This window comes from Oncorhynchus masou, chromosome 28 (genome assembly GCF_036934945.1).
Source record: "Oncorhynchus masou masou isolate Uvic2021 chromosome 28, UVic_Omas_1.1, whole genome shotgun sequence".
In the NCBI taxonomy this organism is placed as follows: Eukaryota; Metazoa; Chordata; class Actinopteri; order Salmoniformes; family Salmonidae; genus Oncorhynchus; species Oncorhynchus masou.
The window spans coordinates 81,257,561-81,281,137 of NC_088239.1; the positions used below are offsets into that span (position 1 = coordinate 81,257,561).

The following is a 23,577-nucleotide window of genomic DNA, read 5'->3' on the forward strand; positions in this document are numbered from 1 at the left end:
TGTCTTTCACAGCACAGATTGAGAAAGCAGTTGTTGTTGTTGTTGGGGGTTCACTGCCTCGCTGAAGAGCATTTTCTCCCACCTTGCTGGCTTGGGGATTTGAACCAGCAACCTTTTGGTTACTGGCCCAACACTCTTAAGCACTAGGTCCAACTGACTTAGACCTATAGGTCCTGAATTAACTGTTCTTATCTACAATTAGAATATCTACAATTAGCCTGTTTCCCTGACATATGGTCCCTGACTTGTATTATATGTATAAGAGCTATAACACATACCATGTGTATATCCTAAACCTAAACCATAACAAATTAGGAAAACCAAAACGTGCACCCCAGGGGCCAGGACCGAGTTTGGGAAACTCTGTTGTAGGCTACATGTTTTGCGCAATGGGGAAAGTGATGTCCTTGGGCATGCGCGGTAGCATGTGCATACGCGAGGCATTTAAATCCTATGGTAAACATCTCCGAACGTTTACAAGCTGACATTCTTTGGAGAGTAAAGATGATGGTATGGGTGACATGGATGTTTACTACATTTGCCGCGGGATTTTTTGCAATTCTGGTGTTCCAAAGGATGAATTACCCGTTGTTTTGGGTGGATTTGATTTATTACCTCAACCTTCGGAAGGTTGGAAAGGCGTTGAAGTCTCGTATGCAGAGAGGAGTCACCACTTACCTCGATAGCTTCCTTTACCAGGCAAAGAAGATACCTGACAAGGCTTTCATAGTGTTTGAGGGTCAAACGCTCACTTACCAGGACGTTGATAAAAGAAGCAACCAATTTGCTAAAGTTTTCAGAACCGAAGGTGGCTTGAAGAAGGGTGATATTGTCGCTCTTCTGATGAGCAATGAGCCGGATTTTATTTGTGTGTGGTTCGGACTCAGTAAACTGGGCTGCGAGGTCGCTTTCCTCAATTTCAATATCAAATCCAAATCGCTCCAATTTTGTTTTGAAAGTTGCGGAGCGAAATCGCTCGTCGTAGGCGCAGGTAATTATTATTGCTGTCAATCAAGATAGTGTCAAAAAGTGTTGCGTATTTGACACATGTCTACCTGCATTTTCAGAATATGTAACAAGCTCAAACATATGCACGACGTCTTGCACGATTTGGGCATGTTGAACCACGTTCACATTTGAATGCCGTAACTTCATATTAGGAGAGGAAACATTGCATAAGTACTCCAATGTTTTTGAATGTAGTAAAACTGCATTGTTTGATGTAACGTACTGGTCGCAACTGCGTTGCGTATCAATGTGCACTGGTGGTTGTAAATATATATATGTTTTATAATAATGAGGGTGATACTGTAATCTGATGGTAGGCTGTTGTATTCAAACAACTGTGGACACATAGGGATACCGTTAGTATACATACACACATCCATCCATCTCCTGAATGTGAAACGGATCTTCATAGCATTTCATGGACAATGATTTATATTGAATATAACCTTTATTCCCAGGTGAGCACATAGTAATATAAAATATTGGTATTTTACAGATTTACAGTTAGTTCATTGCGAGAGGACAAAGTTTTTCTGAGCATTGCAAAGGATAACTAGATTAAGTTAGTATGCATAGAAGAGGCTTGTGTTTCTATTCACAGTACCAAAACACTTACAAGTGTACACTGCAAAAAAAACAATCGCCACCAAAGCATGCCGTCATGCACGTTATTGCTCAAATACGAGATTGAACGGCATTGAGCAATTTATCCATACTCTCCCAGTTTTTCTTAAATGTACTATATTAAAAATATTCTAGTCTTCTTATTCAATAGAGGCATTTCACATCATTCTCATTACATTGTAGAGGTCAATCTCTTTGTACTATAATCTCACGGCAGGAATTAAATATTTAAAGTGAATTACTCAATTCAACTGGCTTTAGGTTTGGTTTGAATAATGTCTTATGTGAACCAGGGTGGGTATTTTGTTTTAGTTATAATGCCTTATGTGAATGAGGGTAGGTATTTCTTGTATCTAACTGTTGATGTCATATATATATATATATACATATATATATTTTAACCTTTGTTTAACTAGGCAAGTCAGTTAAGAACACATTCTTATTTTCAATGACAGCCTAGGAACAGTGGGTTAACTGTCTGTTCAGGGGCAGAATGACAGATTTGTACCTTGTCATCTTGGGGGTTTGAACTTGAAACCTTCCGGTTGCTAGTTCTATGCTCAAACCACTAGGCTACCCTGCCACCTCGGCAGGAGGTTGGCTAGTCCGGCCGGGCGGCAACTAGCCCACAGGGCAACGGCAAGCCTAATGGTTCGAGCATTGGGCCCATAATCAAAAGGTTGCTCGTTCAGATCCCTGAGCCGAAAGGTGTTAGAAATCTGTTGACCTGCCCTTTAGCTTGTAGCAGCAGGGAATGTACCTTATATTTCCAAATAGAGCCTGTACAAGTAATCCCTAGCCAGGGTTGCAACGTTTTGGTAATGTTCCCAAGTTCTCCAGAAATCCTGGTTGGAGGTACTGGATTTCCTGTTTAATCCCTCCTGGTTCCTGGAATCTTCTGACCAGGATTTCTGAATTTTGGTAAAAGTTACTGGAATTTTGCAACCCTACCATCAAAACCCGACATTCACTTTTATTTTTTTCTCTCATACAGATTTGGTGAGTTCACTGGGCGAGGTGTTACCCTCTCTAAAGGAGAATGCCATTGAGGTGTGGGTCACTGACATTGGCTGCCCCCATGAAGGGGTCAACACGTTACTGGACAAGGTGGAGCAGGCCTCAGACATGGCCTTACCTGACTGTCCTAGAGCTGACCTCATGTCCAACTTCCTGTTCATCTTCACTTCCGGAACAACCGGTAGTACACTAATCCTTACAAAAAATACATCTTCTTTTTTTGTAAGGTATTTGTAGATGTTCTTTTGAACAGATAGCGAGATATAGAGAGAGCTTGCATCAAAGAATAGTAGGCTGGATTCGAACCTCTGCTGAAACTATAGACGCATTACCACAAGACCAACCAGGCCACAGTAGTACGTTATTCTGATACGGTCAACTTCATATCAGGAAGAACGGATGTTGTCGACTCCTAAAGATGCTGTGAATGCTTACACTAAACTATAGCACTGGCCGCTTAAAAAAATGATTTAGAGAATGTATTTCATTTATATGGCTTGGACTTTGCATCCTCCAGAGGTGACAGTAACTATAAACAAAATTAAAATAATTAAAAACTGGAATCTGAAAATTCTATTTGCAATTGCATTGTAAATGTTTTATTTATTTTGATGTCGACTTTGACTTGAATATGCATGCGGGGCCGTTACTCCACATCATAAACATTGTTCTCAAGGCAAAAGGTGAATGGATGGGAATTTGCATACGTACGGAAACATAGTATCTGAAATAAAATCATTTGCCTGGATATCACTGCAAACGTTTGCATGAAGACGGAAACTAGCCTACAGCTATTATCAGAGAACATAAGGGAAGATAACCTAAATGTCTGTCTGCCAATACCCTGCGATAGAGGCCCGAGAAGGGAAAATAGCTATGGGTACCCTATTGAACTAGGTTGAAAGCAGTTCTTCCACGCCGAAAGGTACAAGTCAGCAGCACGTCTATTAAGCCGGACAGATTTCTGTCATTTATTCCAAGCTGGCACCACACGCTCACTTTTAACAGCTCTGTTCAACACCAATATAAGGAGGGGTTTTCCTAGCCAACCCGGGTTCCCAAGGAGACTTGTAATTCACAGTGTCTGAAACAACTTAATTTGACTGAGAAGGAAATGTGCTTCAAATTGATATCAAGATAACTTTTTCTTCTGCGTCTAGTACTGGTGAATTTGTGCTAAATGTGTATAAATGGTTGCCAGTGCCCCTTCATTCCTTCATTACCAGGGTTTTTCCATGGCTTTGCCGGGAGAGGGCTTTACTAGGGCTCTGTGCAGTAGTAAAACAAGACCCACACCCTGTTAAAAGAGATGGGCCACTTCCAAGAATGTTGCTGAACCTTGACCTTTACTGTAGACTTCATAAAAGAGACATCAGAGGCCTTAAGGTCAATTGTATTTTGGTGTGGACCTAGAAGTCAGAGAGGGACTACCTGGACTTGTCCAATAAGAAACGGTAATGTTAGTTTTCCGTTGCAAAAATGTAAAAAATAAATGTTTTGCAGTTTGCGGCTTTGTCACATTGGATGAAGCCAATCTCTTCTGATGGAACATTGTTCATGTCCAAATTGTTATCATTTCATTGTGCTATAACTGGTTGAGCGAGGGTGGCAGCTAGCCGTCAGGGCGGGGTCGGAGGTCGGCTAGCCGGGCAGGGCGGGGTCGGAGGTCGGCTAGCCGGGCAGGGCGGGGACGGAGGTCGGCTAGCCGTGCAGGGCGGGCACGGAGGTCGGCTGGCAGGGCGGGGACGGAGGTCGGCTAGCCGGGCAGGGCGGGGACGGAGGTCGGCTAGCCGGGCAGGGCGGGGACGGACGGTTGTCGGATAGCCGGGCAGGGCGGGGACGGAGGTCGGCTAGCCGGGCAGGGCGGGGACGGAGGTCGGCTAGCCGGGCAGGGCGGGGACGGAGGTCGGCTAGCCGGGCAGGGCGGGGACGGAGGTCGGCTAGCCGGGCAGGGCGGGGACGGAGGTCGGCTAGCCGGGCAGGGCGGGGACGGAGGTCGGCTAGCCGGGCAGGCGGGTTCGGAGGTCGGCTAGCCGGGCAGGGCGGGGACGGAGGTCGGCTAGCCGGGCAGGGCGGGGACGGAGGTCGGCTAGCCGGGCAGGGCGGGGACGGAGGTCGGCTAGCCGGGCAGGGCGGGGTCGGAGGTCGGCTAGCCCGGCAGGGCGGGGTCGGAGGTCGGCTAGCCCGGCAGTGCAGGGTGGCAGCTAACCCACAGGGCAACGGCGGCGGCGGCAAGCATAATGGTTAGAGAGTTGGGCCCATAATTGAAAGGTTGCTCGTTCAGATCCCTGAGCCGAAAGGTGTTAGAAATGTGTTGACCTGCCCTTATTGCTCCACAGGGTTCCTAAATGGCTGATCCCTGGCTGTGACCCCACTCTCTCAGGAGGAGTTGGGATATGCAGTGAAACAGGACAGATATAACCTCCTGTTTGACCGTTGTCCAACCAATGCTCCAATCTATTCTCATACTTTCAGTCAAGTTTTGTTCATGCAGATACAATAAACATAACTGTTGGTGCTGTGTGCCTTTGGCAGTTTGAGGGAAAAGCTTTTAAACTAACTCTTCAGTAGAAATCAATGATGTCATAATATGAGAATGTTTAATGTCACGTGGCCATTATGAGTGGTGTAGTTTTCATCCGCTCCGTGGTGTTTTCCCATTGGTACAGATCTATGATCAACTTCCCCGCCCTCAATCCTATCCTTAACCATTTAGTGGGGAGAATGCAAAACTGACCCAAGATCAGCATCTCTAGAGGCATCTTCACTGTACACTTTTTTTTTTTTTTTGTCTTTCAGGACTTCCTAAGGCAGCCCGGGTGGGACATCTCAAAGCAGTCATGTGCATGGCCTTCCTTCGTCTGTGTGGGGCCCGTTCGGATGACAACATTTACATCACTCTGCCCTTATACCACATGACCGCCTCTCTTCTGGGTATTGGTGGATGTATACAGCTTGGTGAGGAATACTTTTCAATACGTTCTTAATTCCTGATTCGTTGAGGAATACTTTTCAATAAGTTCTTAATTCCTGATTCGTTGAGGAATACTTTTCAATAAGTTCTTAATTCCTGATTCGTTGAGGAATACTTTTCAATACGTTCTTAATTCCTGATTCGTTGAGGAATACTTTTCAATAAGTTCTTAATTCCTGATTCGTTGAGGAATACTTTTCAATAATTCTTAATTCGTTCTTAATTCCTAATTCGTTGAGGAATACTTTTCAATAAGTTCTTAATTCCTGATTCGTTGAGGAATACTTTTCAATACGTTCTTAATTCCTGATTCGTTGAGGAATACTTTTCAATAAGTTCTTAATTCCTGATTCGTTGAGGAATACTTTTCAATAAGTTCTTAATTCCTGATTCGTTGAGGAATACTTTTCAATACGTTCTTCCTCCTGATCCGTTGACACCACAGCTTGTCATCAGAAGTCGCACTAAAAAAAAGGAAAAAAAAAAAATCTACAAATCATGTGATTGAATTGAGACTGGGAAACTGCATTGCACTTTAAATCAGAGTTCCCTCAGCAGCCGTGACTGTACTCGTAGCAGAGGCTGTGTCACTAATTCAGTGGACTACAGTGCATACGCAGAATAACAAACTGCACCTATTCTAGGTTACATGACACACATGGGTTCAGATAATGAGATGTTACAACTGTTTGCTTTAGCCTGCCTGAATTGCCAGGTGGGAGGGGTTTGCACTTTTGAGACTTTCCTATTGTTTTCATTGCAGTCGGCAAGTTCAATCAAGCACGTATACAGTGTTCTCTGTCTCTCTCTGTCTCTCTCTGTCTCTCTCTGTCTCTCTCTCTGTCTCTCTCTCTGTCTCTCTCTCTCTCTCTCTCTCTCTCTCTCTCTCTCTCTCTGTCTCTCTCTCTCTCTCTCTCTCTCTCTCTCTCTCTCTCTCTCTCTCTCTCTCTCTCTCTCTCTCTCTCTCTCTCTCTCTCTCATATATTATTAGTATTTTAACCCAGGTTGGCTCCCACTATTTGTTGCCACATATACATTAGTGTACAGACCAGTGGTTCCCAAATGACAGGCCTCTTCCTGTTGTTCCTTCTTCCTGCTGTTGGGTGCCAGGTCCTCCCAGGTCATGACTTCAAAACAAGGTTTTCTGTTTTGTCTGGATGGTCGCGAGCGCAGTCCAAAAAAAGTTCTGAGTTCTAGAACCAAAGGAAGTCCAGAACTACTCCGGTCAAGGTTCCTATTTTCTCAATGGGGATCGTTTGACTGGTTCCCAGCTCGCTAACTAGATTTCCCACAGTGTAATTTTAGCATGGAGGGAAAAGATGTGGCATTGGGAGAAATCTGACAAAAGTCGCACAATTCCTGGAAGTGCAACCATACATACCCGTGTGTTGTAGATTCCGGGGTTAGGATGTGGTAGCAGAAAACCAAAAGTATCATGGGTGTCTATATTGTCATAGGGTTAGGCACTTCAACATGATGTCAGAGTCTCATTTCAACGATAGTAAATACAGTGTAGGGTTTCTCAATGTGCCGACCAGCTGCCCACCCGAAACAAAGGTCCTGTCAAAGGTAAAGAGATGAGGAATATGTTAAAACGCATAATGAATATGTTAAAACGCATAATGAATATGTTAAAACACATGTTAAAACACATGACGAATATAAAAACACGTGATGAATATGTTACAACTCATGACGGATATGTCAAAACGCATGTTAAAACGCATGAAGGATATGTTAAAACGCATGTTAAAACGCGTGACGGATATGTAAAAACGCATGTTAAAACGCATGAAGGATATGTTAAAACGCATGTTAAAACGCGTGACGGATATGTTAAAACGCATGTTAAAACGCGTGACGGATATGTTAAAACGCATGTTAAAACGCATGAAGGATATGTTAAAACGCATGTTAAAACGCGTGATCACTGTTGGTGGGGGAGGATTATCTGATTTACAAATGTAAAGTTAAATAAATAAACCTTTATTTGTGTTGTTATGGTGACTAATGTAACGTTACTCTAACATGTATTTTCTTTTATTGGGTTTCCAGGGGCAACGTGCATATTGAAAAATAAGTTTTCTGCCAGTCAATTCTGGAAAGACTGTGTGAAACATAATGTGACCGTATTTCAATATGTCGGAGAGCTCTGTCGCTACCTGGTCAACCAACCTGTGGTAAGACCTTATATTCATCACTCTGGTTCGTCTTGGGTTTTTCTCTTGAGTAGTCAGAGTGACAAGATTTGGACATGAACGCCACCATGTGCTAGCCCAGTGACTCTTCAATCCTGGTCGTGGAGACGCCGCTGAGTTTGTGCTGGGCTAGGACAAAAGCCTGCACACCCTGTGGGTCTCCAGGACAAGGATTAAAGAGATTACTTCTATAATATCACAGTACACTACTAGTATATTGTAGGTCCTACAGGGTAAAACCTCAAGTTGCCTTTACAATTAAGTAACTACACAGTAATAGCCAGTGTAACAACGTAGTAGTTACATCACTGCTTTGTAATTACTCAGTAATAGATTCTGAGTGTTTTTTGTGTTATCTGTTTTCTGTAGGTCCCTGAGGAGAGTGCCCACAAAGTGCGTGTTGCAGCAGGGAGTGGTCTGAGGGCAGATGTCTGGAGGGAGTTTGCCAGACGCTTTGGAAAGATCAATGTCCGGGAAGCCTACGGTTTAACTGAGGCCAGCATTGGCTTTGTCAACTACACCAATGAAATAGGACCCATCGGAAGGGCGGGCTACTTCAACAAGGTCAGGCATGGAGCACTTTGCTTTGTAGTTAACTGGGATAGGCTTAGATCACTTAGATGCCCAACGGATAAAACGAAGAACTTTTGCAGCGAGTGAGACTCTCCTCTTCATGTAACTCTTTCCTGTAGTCAACGACCAAAAGCGCCCTCTTTTGCCTCATGGGTGGAATTGTATTAATATATTTCATTATAAACAAATATTATTATTATTATTATTATTATTTTTAAAGACAATGAAAATCTGGTGTTTCTATGTCAAACAGTTTTTTTGTTTTAGTTCAGTCTTCTGTGATGTACATAAAGTGTAATATTGGGATCCAAATTCAAAATGGAATACATTTCAACTCTATATTCTGACATGGTACAGGTGTCTTTGTTTTTTCAGCCCATAGTCATGTGTGTGAGGTGTATACTTTGGATTCAAAGTAGATTTGTTTAAGACTACCGAGGATCACTCTGTGTGACCCTGATTTAGCCCACTTGGTAAAAGGTTAAATTAAATCTGGGCGTAAAGCATTGGCTCCACGAGGTGTTACTCAGTGTAAATGCCTCTGGTTCTATTTTTTATTTCTATTGTCTTCGTGGCTTGCACTCTGCTCACGCCGGCGAAAAGCTCTGCGGACTGTTTCGCACTGTCTAGCCGAGGGCCCGCACTGTCTAGCCGAGGGCCCGCACTGTCTAGCCGAGGGCCCGCCCTGTCTAGCCGAGGGCCCGCCCTGTCTAGCCGAGGGCCCGCCCTGTCTAGCCGAGGGCCCGCCCTGTCTAGCCGAGGGCCCGCCCTGTCTAGCCGAGGGCCCGCCCTGTCTGGCCGAGGGCCCGCCCTGTCTGGCCGAGGGCCCGCCCTGTCTGGCCGAGGGCCCGCCCTGTCTAGCCGAGGGCCCGCCCTGTCTAGCCGAGGGCCCGCACTGTCTGGCCGAGGGCCGTACACAGACCTTTTGGCGGAGCAGGTGCACAAACTCATTCAGCAATTGTGATTTAGATAATTTAACTACAAAAAAGCAATGGATGTAATTAAATAACCTGTATTACAGTGGGTTCAGAACAACGACAAAAACGGTATACTTTAGCGAATGGAAGAGCAAAGGGGCATGTGCTCTGCCTGGTTTTCCAGACAGCCCAGTGTAGCTCCCCTATCGTTCTGTTTGTGTCTGACCACATGTGTCTGTGTGTTTCCAGGAAAGGCAGGGCCAGAGTATTGTAAAGTAGAGTCATCCAGAATGTCTTGTTGGTTTTTAGTCGATGAGATTTAACTGTTGCTAAATGGAACAGAAGCATGGCGCACACAGAGGTTGATACGCACAGAGGTTGATACGCACAGAGGTTGATACGCACAGAGGTTGATACGCACAGAGGTTGATACGCACAGAGGTTGATACGCACAGAGGTTGATACGCACAGAGGTTGATACGCACAGAGGTTGATACGCACAGAGGTTGATACGCACAGAGGTTGATACGCACAGAGGTTGATACGCACAGAGGTTGATACGCACAGAGGTTGATACGCACAGAGGTTGATACGCACAGAGGTTGATACGCACAGAGGTTGATACGCACAGAGGTTGATACGCACAGAGGTTGAGACGCACAGAGGTTGAGACGCACAGAGGTTGAGACGCACAGAGGTTGAGACGCACAGAGGTTGAGACGTTGTTGATTCATGTCCTCTCCATGTTTCTCCAACTAAAAACCAACAACATAATCTGTATTATCGACAGCGTCGGCCTCTCTGTGCCCGTCGGCCTCTCTGTGCCCGTCGGCCTCTCTGTGCCCGTCGGCCTCTCTGTGCCCGTCGGCCTCTCTGTGTATCTTTTATCTAATACTGACTATTTCTCGCCCCATCTTTTACACTTTTTGTTTCATTTGTTTCATTTGTTTCATGCAGCTTAATATGCCCTTTGAGTTCTTGAGCTGTGATCCCCAAACATATGAGCCGATACGGACCGACTCAGGACGCTGTGTCAAAGGCAAATAAAGGTAAGCAAAGGTTTATAAAATAGGATCATTTCTGATGATGGCTCTTATGCGCTATTTGATGTACAGCTTCATAGAATTGCATTGTGTGTGTGTGTGTGTGTGTGTGCGCATAAATACATGTCTGTTTGACTTGGTTTGAACCAAGATCCCATGTATGTGAAATACCCTCAAATTAAAGGTTAAATTCTGTACTGTCGCCTCATATAGAATTTAACCTTTAATTTGAGGGTATTTCACTATATATATATATGTGTGTGTGTGTGTGTGTATATGTTTGGCCCGTCTCTCCTGTTTGTGTCTGCAGGAGAGACGGGCCTCCTGGTGGCCCCGGTGTCGGTCATGAATCCTTTCCTGGGGTATGCTGGGAATACGCTTCAGTCCGAGAAGAAGCTCCTCAGGGACGTGTTGAAAGAGGGAGACGTGTACTTTAACACGGGAGATCTCATGCTTCAGGACCACAGAGACTTCGTCTACTTCCGTGACCGTATCGGAGATACCTTCAGGTAAAGTGGATGGAGCCTATGCAGTGTGGTTCTCGATTTCTAAAAGGATAGTTCAGTGCTTATCAGGCGTGTGTTCAGAGTACTTGTTTACTTTCAAATATGTTGAATGTTGGATTGACCGGGGGGGGGGGTCAAGGGGGTGTTGGGTCTTTTGGTGACATTAGAATGACGTATTACATTCATTCCATTGGCTAAGGATTTGAAAGAAAACAAACACTGTTTGATTGCAGGCGCTTTACAGTCCTCTTGTGTGTTCATTTGGAATGTGAAGCTAAAACTTTACATTTTCGAATGAAAGATTTGAGGGTAGTTTCACACGTGTTTTACCGTTTAGAAATTAATGCACTTTATGTGTCTAATCCCCCATTTTGAAGGTGTCATAAGTATTTGGACAAATTCACTTACGTATAGTGTGTTAAAAGTAGTGAAAAGTTTAGTATTTGGTTCCATGTTCCTAGTACGCAATGACAACATCAAGCTTGTGAATTGCATTTGCAGTTTGTTTTTGGTTGTGTTTCAGAATATTTAGTGCCCAATAGAAAAGAATGGTGAATATTGTCATGTGTAACTTTCTCACAATCATTCATGATGATCCGTAATCATGGTAGCATCCATCCATTAATGTAGATTTTTTTATTTACAATAAAAGTGACTCCAAAATAACACAACATTAATTACCATTTCATTTCTGTTGGGCACAATATAATCTGAAACACAAACAGTAAGTGTATCCAACAAATTTGGACGAGATACATTCATTCCTAAACGGTGAAACAGATATATGAAAATACCCTGAAATTAAAGGTGACATTCTGTACTGTCTCCTCCTCATATTAAACATTTGATCTCAAATCCAAAATGCCAGAGTATAGAGACACATTCAAAAGTTGTAGCTTCCCTGTCCAAATAAATACGTAGAGGACCGTATATATTCTCAATACACAGTTTACACTTCGACCCCCAAAATGTATCTCTGCAACCAATGGTGTGGGATGTGGACATATCTCCAACATAAGATCATGTATGAATTTCCCCCCAAAACATTACCTTTAAACATTTTGTTTGTAAATAATTGACTGAACTCTGTCTACCAGTAGTCGCACAATGTACCTGTTGATTTTATACAGCATCGCTTAGTAGGACCCCTTTGCATTAGGAACACAGATGTTCAAAATCAACTTTTATTTGTCACATAGACATGGTTAGCAGATGTTAATGCGAGTGTAGAGAAATGCTTGTAGTGTAGCAAAATGCTTGTACGAAGTCGTTGCAGATTACCAAACGTTTTTATGAGTAGTTAGGATATTTGCCTTGATTGATGAAGGAATCTAGCCTAGGTACCAGACTGTTCAACAAGGCTACATTGTTGCTATGGCAAGACATTGACTTGTTCACTAAAGCAGAATCGCACTAGTAACCAGGTAACCAAGTCAACAAGGGGGCATCCCGAGTGGCGCAGCGGTCTAAGGCATCACTACAGACCCGGGTTTGATCCCAGGCTGTGTCGCAGCTGGCCGTGACCGGGAGACCCATGAGGCAGCGCACAGTTGGCCCTACGTCGTCCAGGTTAGGGGAGGGAGGGTTTGGCTGGCCGGGATGTCTAGTCCCATCATGCACTATTTTTATGTATGTTTATTTCACCTTTATTTAACCAGGTAGGCCAGTTGAGGACACCTTTATTTAACCAGGTAGGCTAGTTGAGAACACCTTTATTTAACCAGGTAGGCCAGTTGAGAACACCTTTATTTAACCAGTTAGGCTAGTTGAGAACACCTTTATTTAACCAGGTAGGCCAGCTGAGAACACCTTTATTTAACCAGGTAGGCCAGTTGAGAACACCTTTATTTAACCAGGTAGGCTAGTTGAGAACACCTTTATTTAACCAGGTAGGCCAGTTGAGAACACCTTTATTTAACCAGTTAGGCTAGTTGAGAACACCTTTATTTAACCAGGTAGGCCAGCTGAGAACACCTTTATTTAACCAGGTAGGCCAGCTGAGAACACCTTTATTTAACCAGGTAGGCTAGTTGAGAACACCTTTATTTAACCAGGTAGGCCAGCTGAGAACACCTTTATTTAACCAGGTAGGCCAGCTGAGAACACCTTTATTTAACCAGGTAGGCCAGCTGAGAACACCTTTATTTAACCAGGTAGGCCGGTTGAGAACACCTGTATTTAACCAGGTAGGCCGGTTGAGAACACCTGTATTTAACCAGGTAGGCCGGTTGAGAACACCTGTATTTAACCAGGTAGGCCGGTTGAGAACACCTGTATTTAACCAGGTAGGCCGGTTGAGAACACCTGTATTTAACCAGGTAGGCCGGTTGAGAACACCTGTATTTAACCAGGTAGGCCGGTTGAGAACACCTGTATTTAACCAGGTAGGCCGGTTGAGAACACCTGTATTTAACCAGGTAGGCCGGTTGAGAACACCTGTATTTAACCAGGTAGGCCGGTTGAGAACACCTGTATTTAACCAGGTAGGCCGGTTGAGAACACCTGTATTTAACCAGGTAGGCCGGTTGAGAACACCTGTATTTAACCAGGTAGGCCGGTTGAGAACACCTGTATTTAACCAGGTAGGCCGGTTGAGAACACCTGTATTTAACCAGGTAGGCCGGTTGAGAACACCTGTATTTAACCAGGTAGGCCGGTTGAGAACACCTGTATTTAACCAGGTAGGCCGGTTGAGAACACCTGTATTTAACCAGGTAGGCCGGTTGAGAACACCTTTATTTAACCAGGGAGGCCGGTTGAGAACACCTTTATTTAACCAGGGAGGCCGGTTGAGAACACCTGTATTTAACCAGGTAGGCCGGTTGAGAACACCTTTATTTAACCAGGTAGGCCGGTTGAGAACACCTTTATTTAACCAGGGAGGCCGGTTGAGAACACCTTTATTTAACCAGGTAGGCCGGTTGAGAACACCTGTATTTAACCAGGTAGGCCGGTTGAGAACACCTGTATTTAACCAGGTAGGCCGGTTGAGAACACCTTTATTTAACCAGGTAGGCCGGTTGAGAACACCTTTATTTAACCAGGTAGGCCGGTTGAGAACACCTTTATTTAACCAGGTAGGCCGGTTGAGAACACCTTTATTTAACCAGGTAGGCCGGTTGAGAACACCTTTATTTAACCAGGTAGGCCGGTTGAGAACACCTTTATTTAACCAGGTAGGCCGGTTGAGAACACCTGTATTTAACCAGGTAGGCCAGTTGAGAACACCTTTATTTAACCAGGTAGGCTAGTTGAGAACAAGTTCTCATTTACAACTTTGACCTGGCCAAGATAAAGCAAAGCAGTGTGACACCAACCACAACACAGAGTTACACATGGAATAAAGAAACGTACAGTCAATAACACAATAGAAAAAGTCTATATACAGTGTGTGCAAATGAGGTAAGATTAGCGACTCCTTGTGATGGGCGGGTACATGCACGTTGACTTCAGTCGGCAGTTGTACAATGTTTCCTCCGACACATTGGTGTGGCCGGCTTCCGGATTAAGCGAGTAGTGTGTCGAGAAGCAGTGGGGCTTGTTTCGGAGGACGCTTGGCTCTCTACCTTCGACCTCTCCAGAGTCCGTAAAGGAGTTGCGGCGATGGGACAAGACTGTAACTACCAATCGGGGAGAAAAAGGGTTAAAAGTAACCAAGCTTAAAAGAGTCTGAATATTACAGCGTATTTGTCATTTACCATTTACATATGTGGCATCACCATCACCATGAGTCATTCCTCATTTTGTCTTCGTCCACTGAGCTTCATTTTCCAATTCGATCAGCACGGGTCGTCCCCCTCTGTTGTTTCTCTCCATTCATCCATTCATCACAATGGCAGCCTGGCACATCATCCCCTGTTGTCCTTTAGTAGCTTCCCCTCCAGTCATGCAAATGAGCTCCTGAACCGAGGGACACCCCACAGAGAATCAGGCACACCCCCTCCCCCTTACTCTCCAGACTGGGTTCAAATACTATTTGAAATCATTTCAAATATGATAGCCAGTCTTAATTGAGCTTGCCTGACCCAATGGAACCAATAGACTAACCGCAAAGTGCACTTCGATCATCTGGCTCGCAAGGCAATCGAAGGCAAATGCTTCAAAGTATTTGAAAGATTCCTAATAGTTTTTGAACCCAGGTCTGTTCCTCTACTCCTTCCCTTTAAGGCATTTTGGTGGAAGCGCTGGGTTGAGCCTAATCCAAGTTGGCAAAACAGTGACCAAGGGAAAGGCCCCTTTTTTCCCCTCTCTTCACCTCTGCCATTCCACGGTCCATTCACAAAATCTAGCAGAGTGACGCAAGGCCCTCCTCCAAGAGCGGACGAGGGGGAATGCCTTTCAACCAGACCTGGGCTCAAGCACTATTTGAAATCTTTCAGTTTTGGGACATTGCTATTGATTCCATTGCAGTTGGCTAGCTCAATCAAACACAACATGCCTTTCATCCCACTAATCATGGTAACCACTTCCCATGAAGACCTTGGGTCGGACCCCCTCCGGGAACTGTGGTATCCGGAATGGGGTGGGGGGGGTCTTGATTTTACGTGGAGTGTAGCACCTTGAATTTAACAGCAGACCGGGGTTCAAATACTATATATATATCTCATATATATGAGATAGATGCATAGTATTTGAACCCCTGTCTGATGTTAAGTTCAGAGTGCTACACTCCACGGAAAATCAAGACTCCTCCCCCCCACCTCCCTCATCCCCCATTCCCGATGCCACAGTTCCCGGAGGGGGTCCGTCCCAAGGTCTTCATGGGAAGTGGTTACCGTGATTAGTGGGATGAAAGGCTTGTTAGGGGGTCAAAAGCTTCTGTCGTTTGAGCGTCCCCATGTCACAATGCCATCGCTTGTCTCCCTCTGCTCTTTGGCAATGTTTGGTGTATTGCCCAAGTACCCAAGTGTGACGCAGGACTGGGCAATGAGCCACACAACTGCTTTGTTGCTACCTTGAAGACTGCAAGTCTTTTGGGATTGTGGTGTGTGTACGTTTGTGCCGTGCTGTCTCTTCCCCCCCCCCAAACAATTTAAAAGTATTTGTCTGGCAAAATAATGCAGAGAATCTTTTAAGTTTCTTAACTTGTAAAATAGTCTGATGTAAATAATTATTTTAAAGAGAATGGCGTGGTAATATCAATGGCTGAAATCTCTAAATGTATTTTAGAAGGCATACAGTATTACGGACTTTACTCAGTTAAGTTGTATTAAAGGGATAGTCCACCTAAATACTTGTATTATATGTTTCCGTACCTTGAAAGTAATCCTTTAATTTAGTGCCAATATTTCCAATTGATTTGAGATTGAGGCCAGATTGATGTCATGGAATATGGACTTAATGCCACTTGATGAAGGTTTGAGGAACTTTACGTTTATTTATTATAATTTTTCTTCCCCAATTGGTAGTTTACAGTCTTGTCCAATTGCTGCAACTCCCGTACGGACTCGGGAGAGGCGAAAGTCGAGAGCTATGCATCCTCCGAAACACGACCCGGCAAAGCCGCTCAGCTTTAGCTTCTTGAGAACACTGCTCGCTTAAAATAAGAATTTGTTCTTAACTGACTTGCCTAGTTTAAATAAAGGTTAAATAAACTGACCCGGAAGCCGGCCGCACCAATGTGTCGGAGGAAACACTGTACAGGTGGCGACTGATGTCAACGTGCTTGCGCCCGGCCCGCTACAGGAGTTGCTTGAGCTCAATGGGACAATGACATGCCGGCCCGGCCGGCCGGCCAAACCCCTAAACCCGGACGACGCTGGGCCATTTGTGCGCCGACTCATGTGTCTCCCGATTGCAGCCGGCTGCGATACAGCCCGGGGACGAACCCAGATCTGTAGTGACTCCTCAAGCACTGCCTTCGATGCAGTGCCTTGGATCGCTGGGCCACTTGTGAGGCCATTTTTGATTCTTCTAAAATCAGGTGAATTCTCTGTTAGTTCACCATAACTGGAGATCTGAGTTTAAATGTACAGGATATACAGCTCGCCCTGTGGAAGATCATGCTTTGGCATACAGAATGTATGCCAAAGCATGGAAGGTGAATTATGGGTAACACCTTCTTTGAGTCACCTTTTTTCATAACACATTATGAATGCACTTTTTATAAAACCCTATAGTGCATCGTAAGACCTTGCTATAAACATTCACACAGCTCATTTTGGCAGCCTTGTATAAATATCAATGCTTATTGCATTAAACACAGGTGGTGATATGAGTAAAACATGCTATAAGCATTCATTATAGCTCATGGTTCTTTAGAAGAGATGCATAAATTCCTGTTATGTATTTATGATGAATGGTGAAAATGTGGCTCTAAAGAACATGTTACTGAATTAGTTTGATATTTACAGTAGGATTGACAATGCAAAATCTGCATGGATGTCCGATGGTCTTACTCTTAGCGAGCTGAAATCACTTTCAGGGTGAGGTTTGCTCTCACCTCAACACCTGTCTCTGACTGAGCCCTCCTGTCTCTGACTGAGCCCTCCTGTCTCTGACTGAGCCCTCCTGTCTCTGACTCCGCCCTCTTGTCTCTGACCCCGCCCTCCTGTCTCTGACTCCGCCCTCCTGTCTCTGACTCCGCCCTCCTGTCTCTGACTCCGCCCTCCTGTCTCTGACTCCGCCCTCCTGTCTCTGACTCCGCCCTCCTGTCTCTGACTGAGCCCTCCTGTCTCTGAATGAGCCCTCCTGTCTCTGACTCCGCCCTCCTGTCTCTGACTCCGCCCTCCTGTCTCTGACTGAGCCCTCCTGTCTCTGACTGAGCCCTCCTGTCTCTGACTCCGCCCTCCTGTCTCTGACTCCGCCCTCCTGTCTCTGAATGAGCCCTCCTGTCTCTGACTGAGCCCTCCTGTCTCTGACTGAGCCCTCCTGTCTCTGACTATCCTGTCTCTGACTCCGCCCTCCTGTCTCTGACTCCGCCCTCCTGTCTCTGACTCCGCCCTCCTGTCTCTGACTCAGCCCTCCTGTCTCTGACTCAGCCCTCCTGTCTCTGACTGAGCCCTCCTGTCTCTGACTCCGCCCTCCTGTCTCTGAATGAGCCCTCCTGTCTCTGAATGAGCCCTCCTGTCTCTGACTCCGCCCTCCTGTCTCTGACTCCGCCCTCCTGTCTCTGACTCCGCCCTCCTGTCTCTGAATGAGCCCTCCTGTCTCTGACTGAGCCCTCCTGTCTCTGACTGAGCCCTCCTGTCGTGTCTTTCAGTTGAGGCTGCTTGCAGTTGTACCTTGTATCTATACTTATCTGTTGCTGCCATCTAGTGTTTAACATAGATAGACAGGCTGAAAGGTCTGACTTGTAAATATGTTATTTGATTAAATGTATTGTTGCACAAATCTAGGTAAATAATTAAATATATGCAGTAGATTAATATATTAAATGTAATTTATTGTTGCATCCCTGAAAAAGTTAGATGAATAAATGTTGACGCCAATCTAAAAAATAATTATGCCAGCATTCTCGCTCACTCATACCCATCATGCTGGCTGTTGCATTGCGAGCATTCAAGACACCAACAAAAATGTGCTGAATATTTCTGCATATCGTGAATTAAAAAGCTGATTTCTTCCTCCTAGGTGGAAAGGAGAGAATGTGGCCACCACAGAAGTTTCAGAGATTCTCGGAAGTTTGGATTTCCTGCAGGAAGTGAACGTCTATGGTGTTACTGTGCCAGGTCAACGTCCTTTCATTAACACGACATCATTAACTGACAATTATAAAATAAATGTATTATTATATATATATATTAGAAATTTTGGTGCAGAGCTGCATAAAATGTTTGCCTAATACAACTTCAGTTAATAATAATCATTATTATAGAACCATTTTAGCATTTGCCAAGAAAGCGGTTAAGGTGCCAATAAAATGGTTCTATAATAATGATTATTATTTCCTCTTGAACTGATAAGTGTCTGTATTAAATGGCAGACATTTTCAACTAGGTCCAATATTTGCTCTGCACTGTACATTTAAAAATCAATAATAATAATAAAAAACATAATAATAATAATAATAATAAATATAGGTAGCCTAGTAGTTAGAGCATTGGACTAGTGACTGAATGGTTGCAAGATCAAATCCCCGAGCTGACAAGGTTAAAATCTGTTCTGCCCCTGAACAAGGCAGTTAACCCACTGTTCTTAGGCTGTTGTTGAAAATAAGAATTTGTTCTTAAAACTTCTTATGGCTTAGATCCCGTTAACGGGATCGATATGACAACAGCCAGTGAAAGTGCAGGGCACCAAAATTTAAAACAACAGAAATCTCATAATTAAAATTCCTCAAATGTAGAAGTATTTTAAACCATTTTTAAAGATAAACTTGTTGTTAATCACCACAGTGTCCGATTTCAAAAAGGCTTTACAGCGAAAGCACACCAAACGATTATGTTAGGTCTGCACATAGTCACAGAAAAACACAGCCATTTTTCCAGCCAAAGAGAGGAGTCACAAAAAGCAGAAATGCAGATCAATTAATCACTAACATTTGATGATCTTCAACAGATGACACTCATAGGACTTCATGTTACACAATACATGTATGTTTTGTTTGATAAAGTTCATATTTATATCCAAAAATCCATATTTATATCCATTACGTTCAGTAATGATTTGCTTCCAAAACATATGGTGATTTTGGAGAGAGTCACATCAATTTAAAGAAATACTCATAATAAACATTGATAAAAGATACAACTGTTATGCACAGAACATTAGTGTCAGATTTCAAAAAAGCTTTACCGAAAAACACCATGCAATAATCTGAGTATGGGGCTCAGACACAAAAACGAGCCATACAGATATCCGCCATGTTGTGGAGTCAACAAAGTCAGAAATAGCATTAGAAATATTCACTTACCTTTGATGATCTTTATCAGAATGCACTCCCAGGAATCTCAGCTCCACCATAAATGTTTGATTTGTTTGATAAAGTCCATCATTTATGTCCAAATACCTCCTTTTTGTTTGCACGTTTAGCCCAGTAATCCAAATTCATGAGGCGCAGGCAGGCAAAGTCCAAAAGTTCCGTTACAGTCTGTAGAAACATGTCAAACGATGTATAGAATTAATCTTTAGGATGATTTTATCATAAATCTTCAATAATATTCCAACCGGAGAATTCCTTTGTCTTCAGAAATGCAATGGATCGCAAGCTAACTCTCACGTGAACGCGCGTGGTCAGCTCATGCCACTCTGGCAGACCTCTGACTCATTCAGCTCCCATTCCCCCCTCCTTCACAGTAGAAGCATCAAACACAATTATAAAGACTGTTGACATCTATTGGAAGCTTTAGAAGTGCAATATGACCCCATAGACACTGTATATTCGATAGGCAATGAGTTCCTTCCTGGTTGGATTTTTTTCTCAGGTTTTTGCCTGCCATATGAGTTCTGTTTTACTCACAGACATCATTTAAACAGTCTTAGAACCTTCAGAGTGTTTTCTATTCAAATATACTAATAATATGCATATATTAGCAACTGGGTAGTTTACTCTGGGCACCTTATTCATCCAAGCTACTCAAATACTGCCCCCAGCCATAAGAAGTTAACTGACTTGACTAGTTTAATTTAAATTAAATTTTTTAAATATCCTTAATGCTGAGTGCCAAGCAGTGACACATTGGGTCCCATTTGTACGGTCTTTGGTATGAATCGGTCAGTGCTCAAACTCCCAAACTATTCGATCTCACGACAGACACCCTAACCACAAGGCCACGGAGTAGGTGTGTCACATTATCCTCATTGTTTATGTACAGGTTATGAAGGCAGAGCAGGTATGGCAGCCGTCGTCCTAAAGATGGACCAAAAGCTGGATGGTAAAAAACTCTACAACCATTTGGTCCAAAGTCTCCCCGCTTACTCGTGGCCCTGGTTTCTACGGATCCAGGTAAGACAATCCTGAAACCACATATATCCATTCAGGGAAAAATGATCCCCACACAAAACTGAAACTTGATTTTTTTAAACGTAATGAGTGACTACTTATTAATGAACTGTGTGTGATTTTATACGTAAGGTTAATATACGGGTTGGTACTGGAGTGTACCACCGTAATATGGATAAATCAATTAAATAGTTTGTTCCTGGTCTTTTCAGAAACTGTATGGAAACCATGCTATAAATACATACATTCAATACAATAACCTTAAATGGATCATTAAAAAAAAGCACAATAAAAAGAACGATCCCTTCAACTCTAACCAAATTTTTTTTATATCACATAAGCGCATTTAGAATTTAAACCCCCTGACCCTTTTCAACATAAACTCTGTCCTTTGTCTTCCATAGACATCCATAGATGTGACCGAGACCTTCAAGCAGCAGAAGAGGAAGTTGGTGCAGGAGGGCTTCAGTCCTGAGGCCATCCAGGAGTCCCTGTATTTCTTGGACCTATCCCAGAGAGACTACGTCCCGCTCACTCTGTCTCTGTATGATGACATTGTCTCCGGAAAGATACGGCTCTAGGCTGTCAGGTCAGCAGGACTAAACAGAAAGGTGTATTTCTGATTAATAACGGGTTTATATACAGTACTGTTTAAAGGTGTTATTTACCCAGGAAGCCTCACTGACTGACTGTGTACTGTGCATCTAATTTTCAGCCACGTTTAAAAACAATTTTTAAATTTTATTTTCGTTTCCGTTAAGGGATTATATAATATGGTTGTTTTTATCAGATGCTTTTATCCAAAGCATCTTACAGTTAGCACCTGTATACAGTAAGACTGAGCCATCCGAGCCAGCAAAACCACATAGTTTACCTAAAAGTTAATACCTCAAAAGTGGTCCAAAAAGAGTCCATATTTTTGCATCGTCCGTTGTGTACTATGTACTGCTAGATGGTACATTAGGAGAATTCGCAGGCCTCAATCCAACGTGAAATGGAAAGGTTGACAAACATCAAATTCTACCGAATTGGATTTAAAATGTAATTTAATTTAATGTCCTGTGGCATCACATGCTCATCCGCATACCAGGTTTCAGACGGCACACGTTACAGCAGGTTAACCCCTAAAGCTTGACTCATTTATGACATACAATGGTCCTCTCTTGTCCACACCTCTGGGCCTTAATTATATCCCCAAATTTAAGACTGAGTTATTCCTGGTCAAGTCACATGGTCATGAACAACTTCCAGCCATAAGTATGATTTACAAAGCTATTAAATTATGGTAATGAATTAATGATTTTAAGACTTGTAACTGTTTTTTTATCAAGTGTGACCACCGTTATTTAGTTCTTGTCAATGGCAAATGTAATTTAACCTTTACTTAACCCGGAAAAGACCCTTGAGGTTAGAAACTACTTTTTGCGAGTTGTACCTGAGCGGGAAATGCAAAAACTAACCCAGATAATCGCACCATTTTAATCCATAGACCTTTCAGAAAAACATTACATTTAGACCTTTCAGGAACTCGCTGCTTTTGCATTACTACTATGTGACGTTTTGAATAATGACCGTGCATGTTGTATGTATGCCTTGGATAACGTGGTTCATTTTTGTGTTTATGATTAGGTATTAGATTATTGCATAGATTTTATGTGAATATATTTTGTGTGTGTTGTTTATATATATATATGTCCTATATATAACCATTTGTTTTGCGTATATATATATATATATATATATTTTTGGGCTGTGCCGGGTGGAGATTATAACAGAACTTGGCCAAGATGTTAAAATGTTCACAGATGATAATAATCTATGACCATTTGTTTTGCGGTTATGAAGATGATGTCATAACCGCACACTGGCGACTCACTTACAGTGAATTGCTACGACTCTACATATCTGCATCCTGACATTCCGGAAAGTGCATATTAACCGACAGAAGGAAAAAAAATGTAGTTTGGGCATAAGCGTCCAAAATGAATTCAGGCTACGTTTAGGTTAAATGAATTAAGGTTCGGTTTAGGAAGAGGGTTAAGGTTTGGTATTGTTTCAGTGAGGATATGGTAAGGGATATGGGAAAGGCATACAAGTTGACTTTGGGTAGTACCCGTTTACCGACCATTCATTTTTCTGATGGTTGTAAATATATACAGCCATCTTTCTGGCCTTTTTATGTGTTGATTCCAACACACATCTCTAGTCATCCTAAATGTGGTGTTATAACATGTACTCTTGTCAAACAACATTACATTCCCTTTGTTTTTGAGACCGCGCTAGGACATAATCTGTCTGTTATCATTTAAAAAATTACCCAGATTGATAAAAATAAAAAATGTACATTATAACATTTCTTTTAGTTTAAATAAACCATAGTATTTCCATTGCAGTGTGTGTGTGTGTGTGTGTGTGTGTCTTGCTATTTCACTCCTTTGTAAGTGCGGCTTGTCCCTGATAATACACACATTTGCATTATTGCTTACATAGACAGTAATTGCCTGTAGTTAATACACAATATATAATTGTCTACTTATATTATAAGTAGTTCTAACACACATTTGTCATTGGAATAAATTATATCACCTGTTTAATATCCTGTGTGTTTGTCACTGTATTTCTCTCCCACAGAATAAAAAAAATCTTTACAAAATGTAAAGTTACACTATGATGGTGTTTTGCTATGTGATATTTGGGACCTGTAACCCACTTTGAGGATATATGCCAAGAGTGTCAAACGCAATACCTGGAGGGACGTGTGTCTGTAGGTTTTCGCTCTTCTCTTGTACTTGATAAATTAAGGTCATTGATTAATTGGGAACTCTTAATTCGAT

At 43.0% G+C, this 23,577-nt stretch overlaps 1 protein-coding gene across 1 annotated transcript; it reads left to right on the forward strand.

Moving 5' to 3' along the window:
• The first annotated feature begins 428 nt into the window (after positions 1-428).
• On the forward strand, positions 429-22,480 carry LOC135518399 (long-chain fatty acid transport protein 6). Its single transcript, XM_064943567.1, has 10 exons — positions 429-991; positions 2,627-2,830; positions 5,449-5,607; positions 7,679-7,803; positions 8,191-8,385; positions 10,269-10,354; positions 10,660-10,863; positions 18,433-18,530; positions 20,616-20,746; positions 21,148-22,480. Exons 1-10 carry the CDS (start codon positions 454-456, stop codon positions 21,322-21,324), a joined length of 1,917 nt encoding a protein of 638 aa, XP_064799639.1. The 5' UTR covers positions 429-453; the 3' UTR covers positions 21,325-22,480.
• The last annotated feature ends 1,097 nt before the right edge of the window (positions 22,481-23,577 follow it).

Excerpts from the sequence above, each read along its gene's own strand:
- LOC135518399 (XM_064943567.1), top strand. The coding sequence starts at position 454 with ATGGTAAACATCTCCGAACGTTTACAAGCTGACATTCTTTGGAGAGTA. Across the intron at positions 992-2,626 it reads ATCGCTCGTCGTAGGCGCAG|ATTTGGTGAGTTCACTGGGC; the intron begins GTAATTATTATT and ends TCTCTCATACAG. Across the intron at positions 2,831-5,448 it reads CTTCACTTCCGGAACAACCG|GACTTCCTAAGGCAGCCCGG; the intron begins GTAGTACACTAA and ends TTTGTCTTTCAG.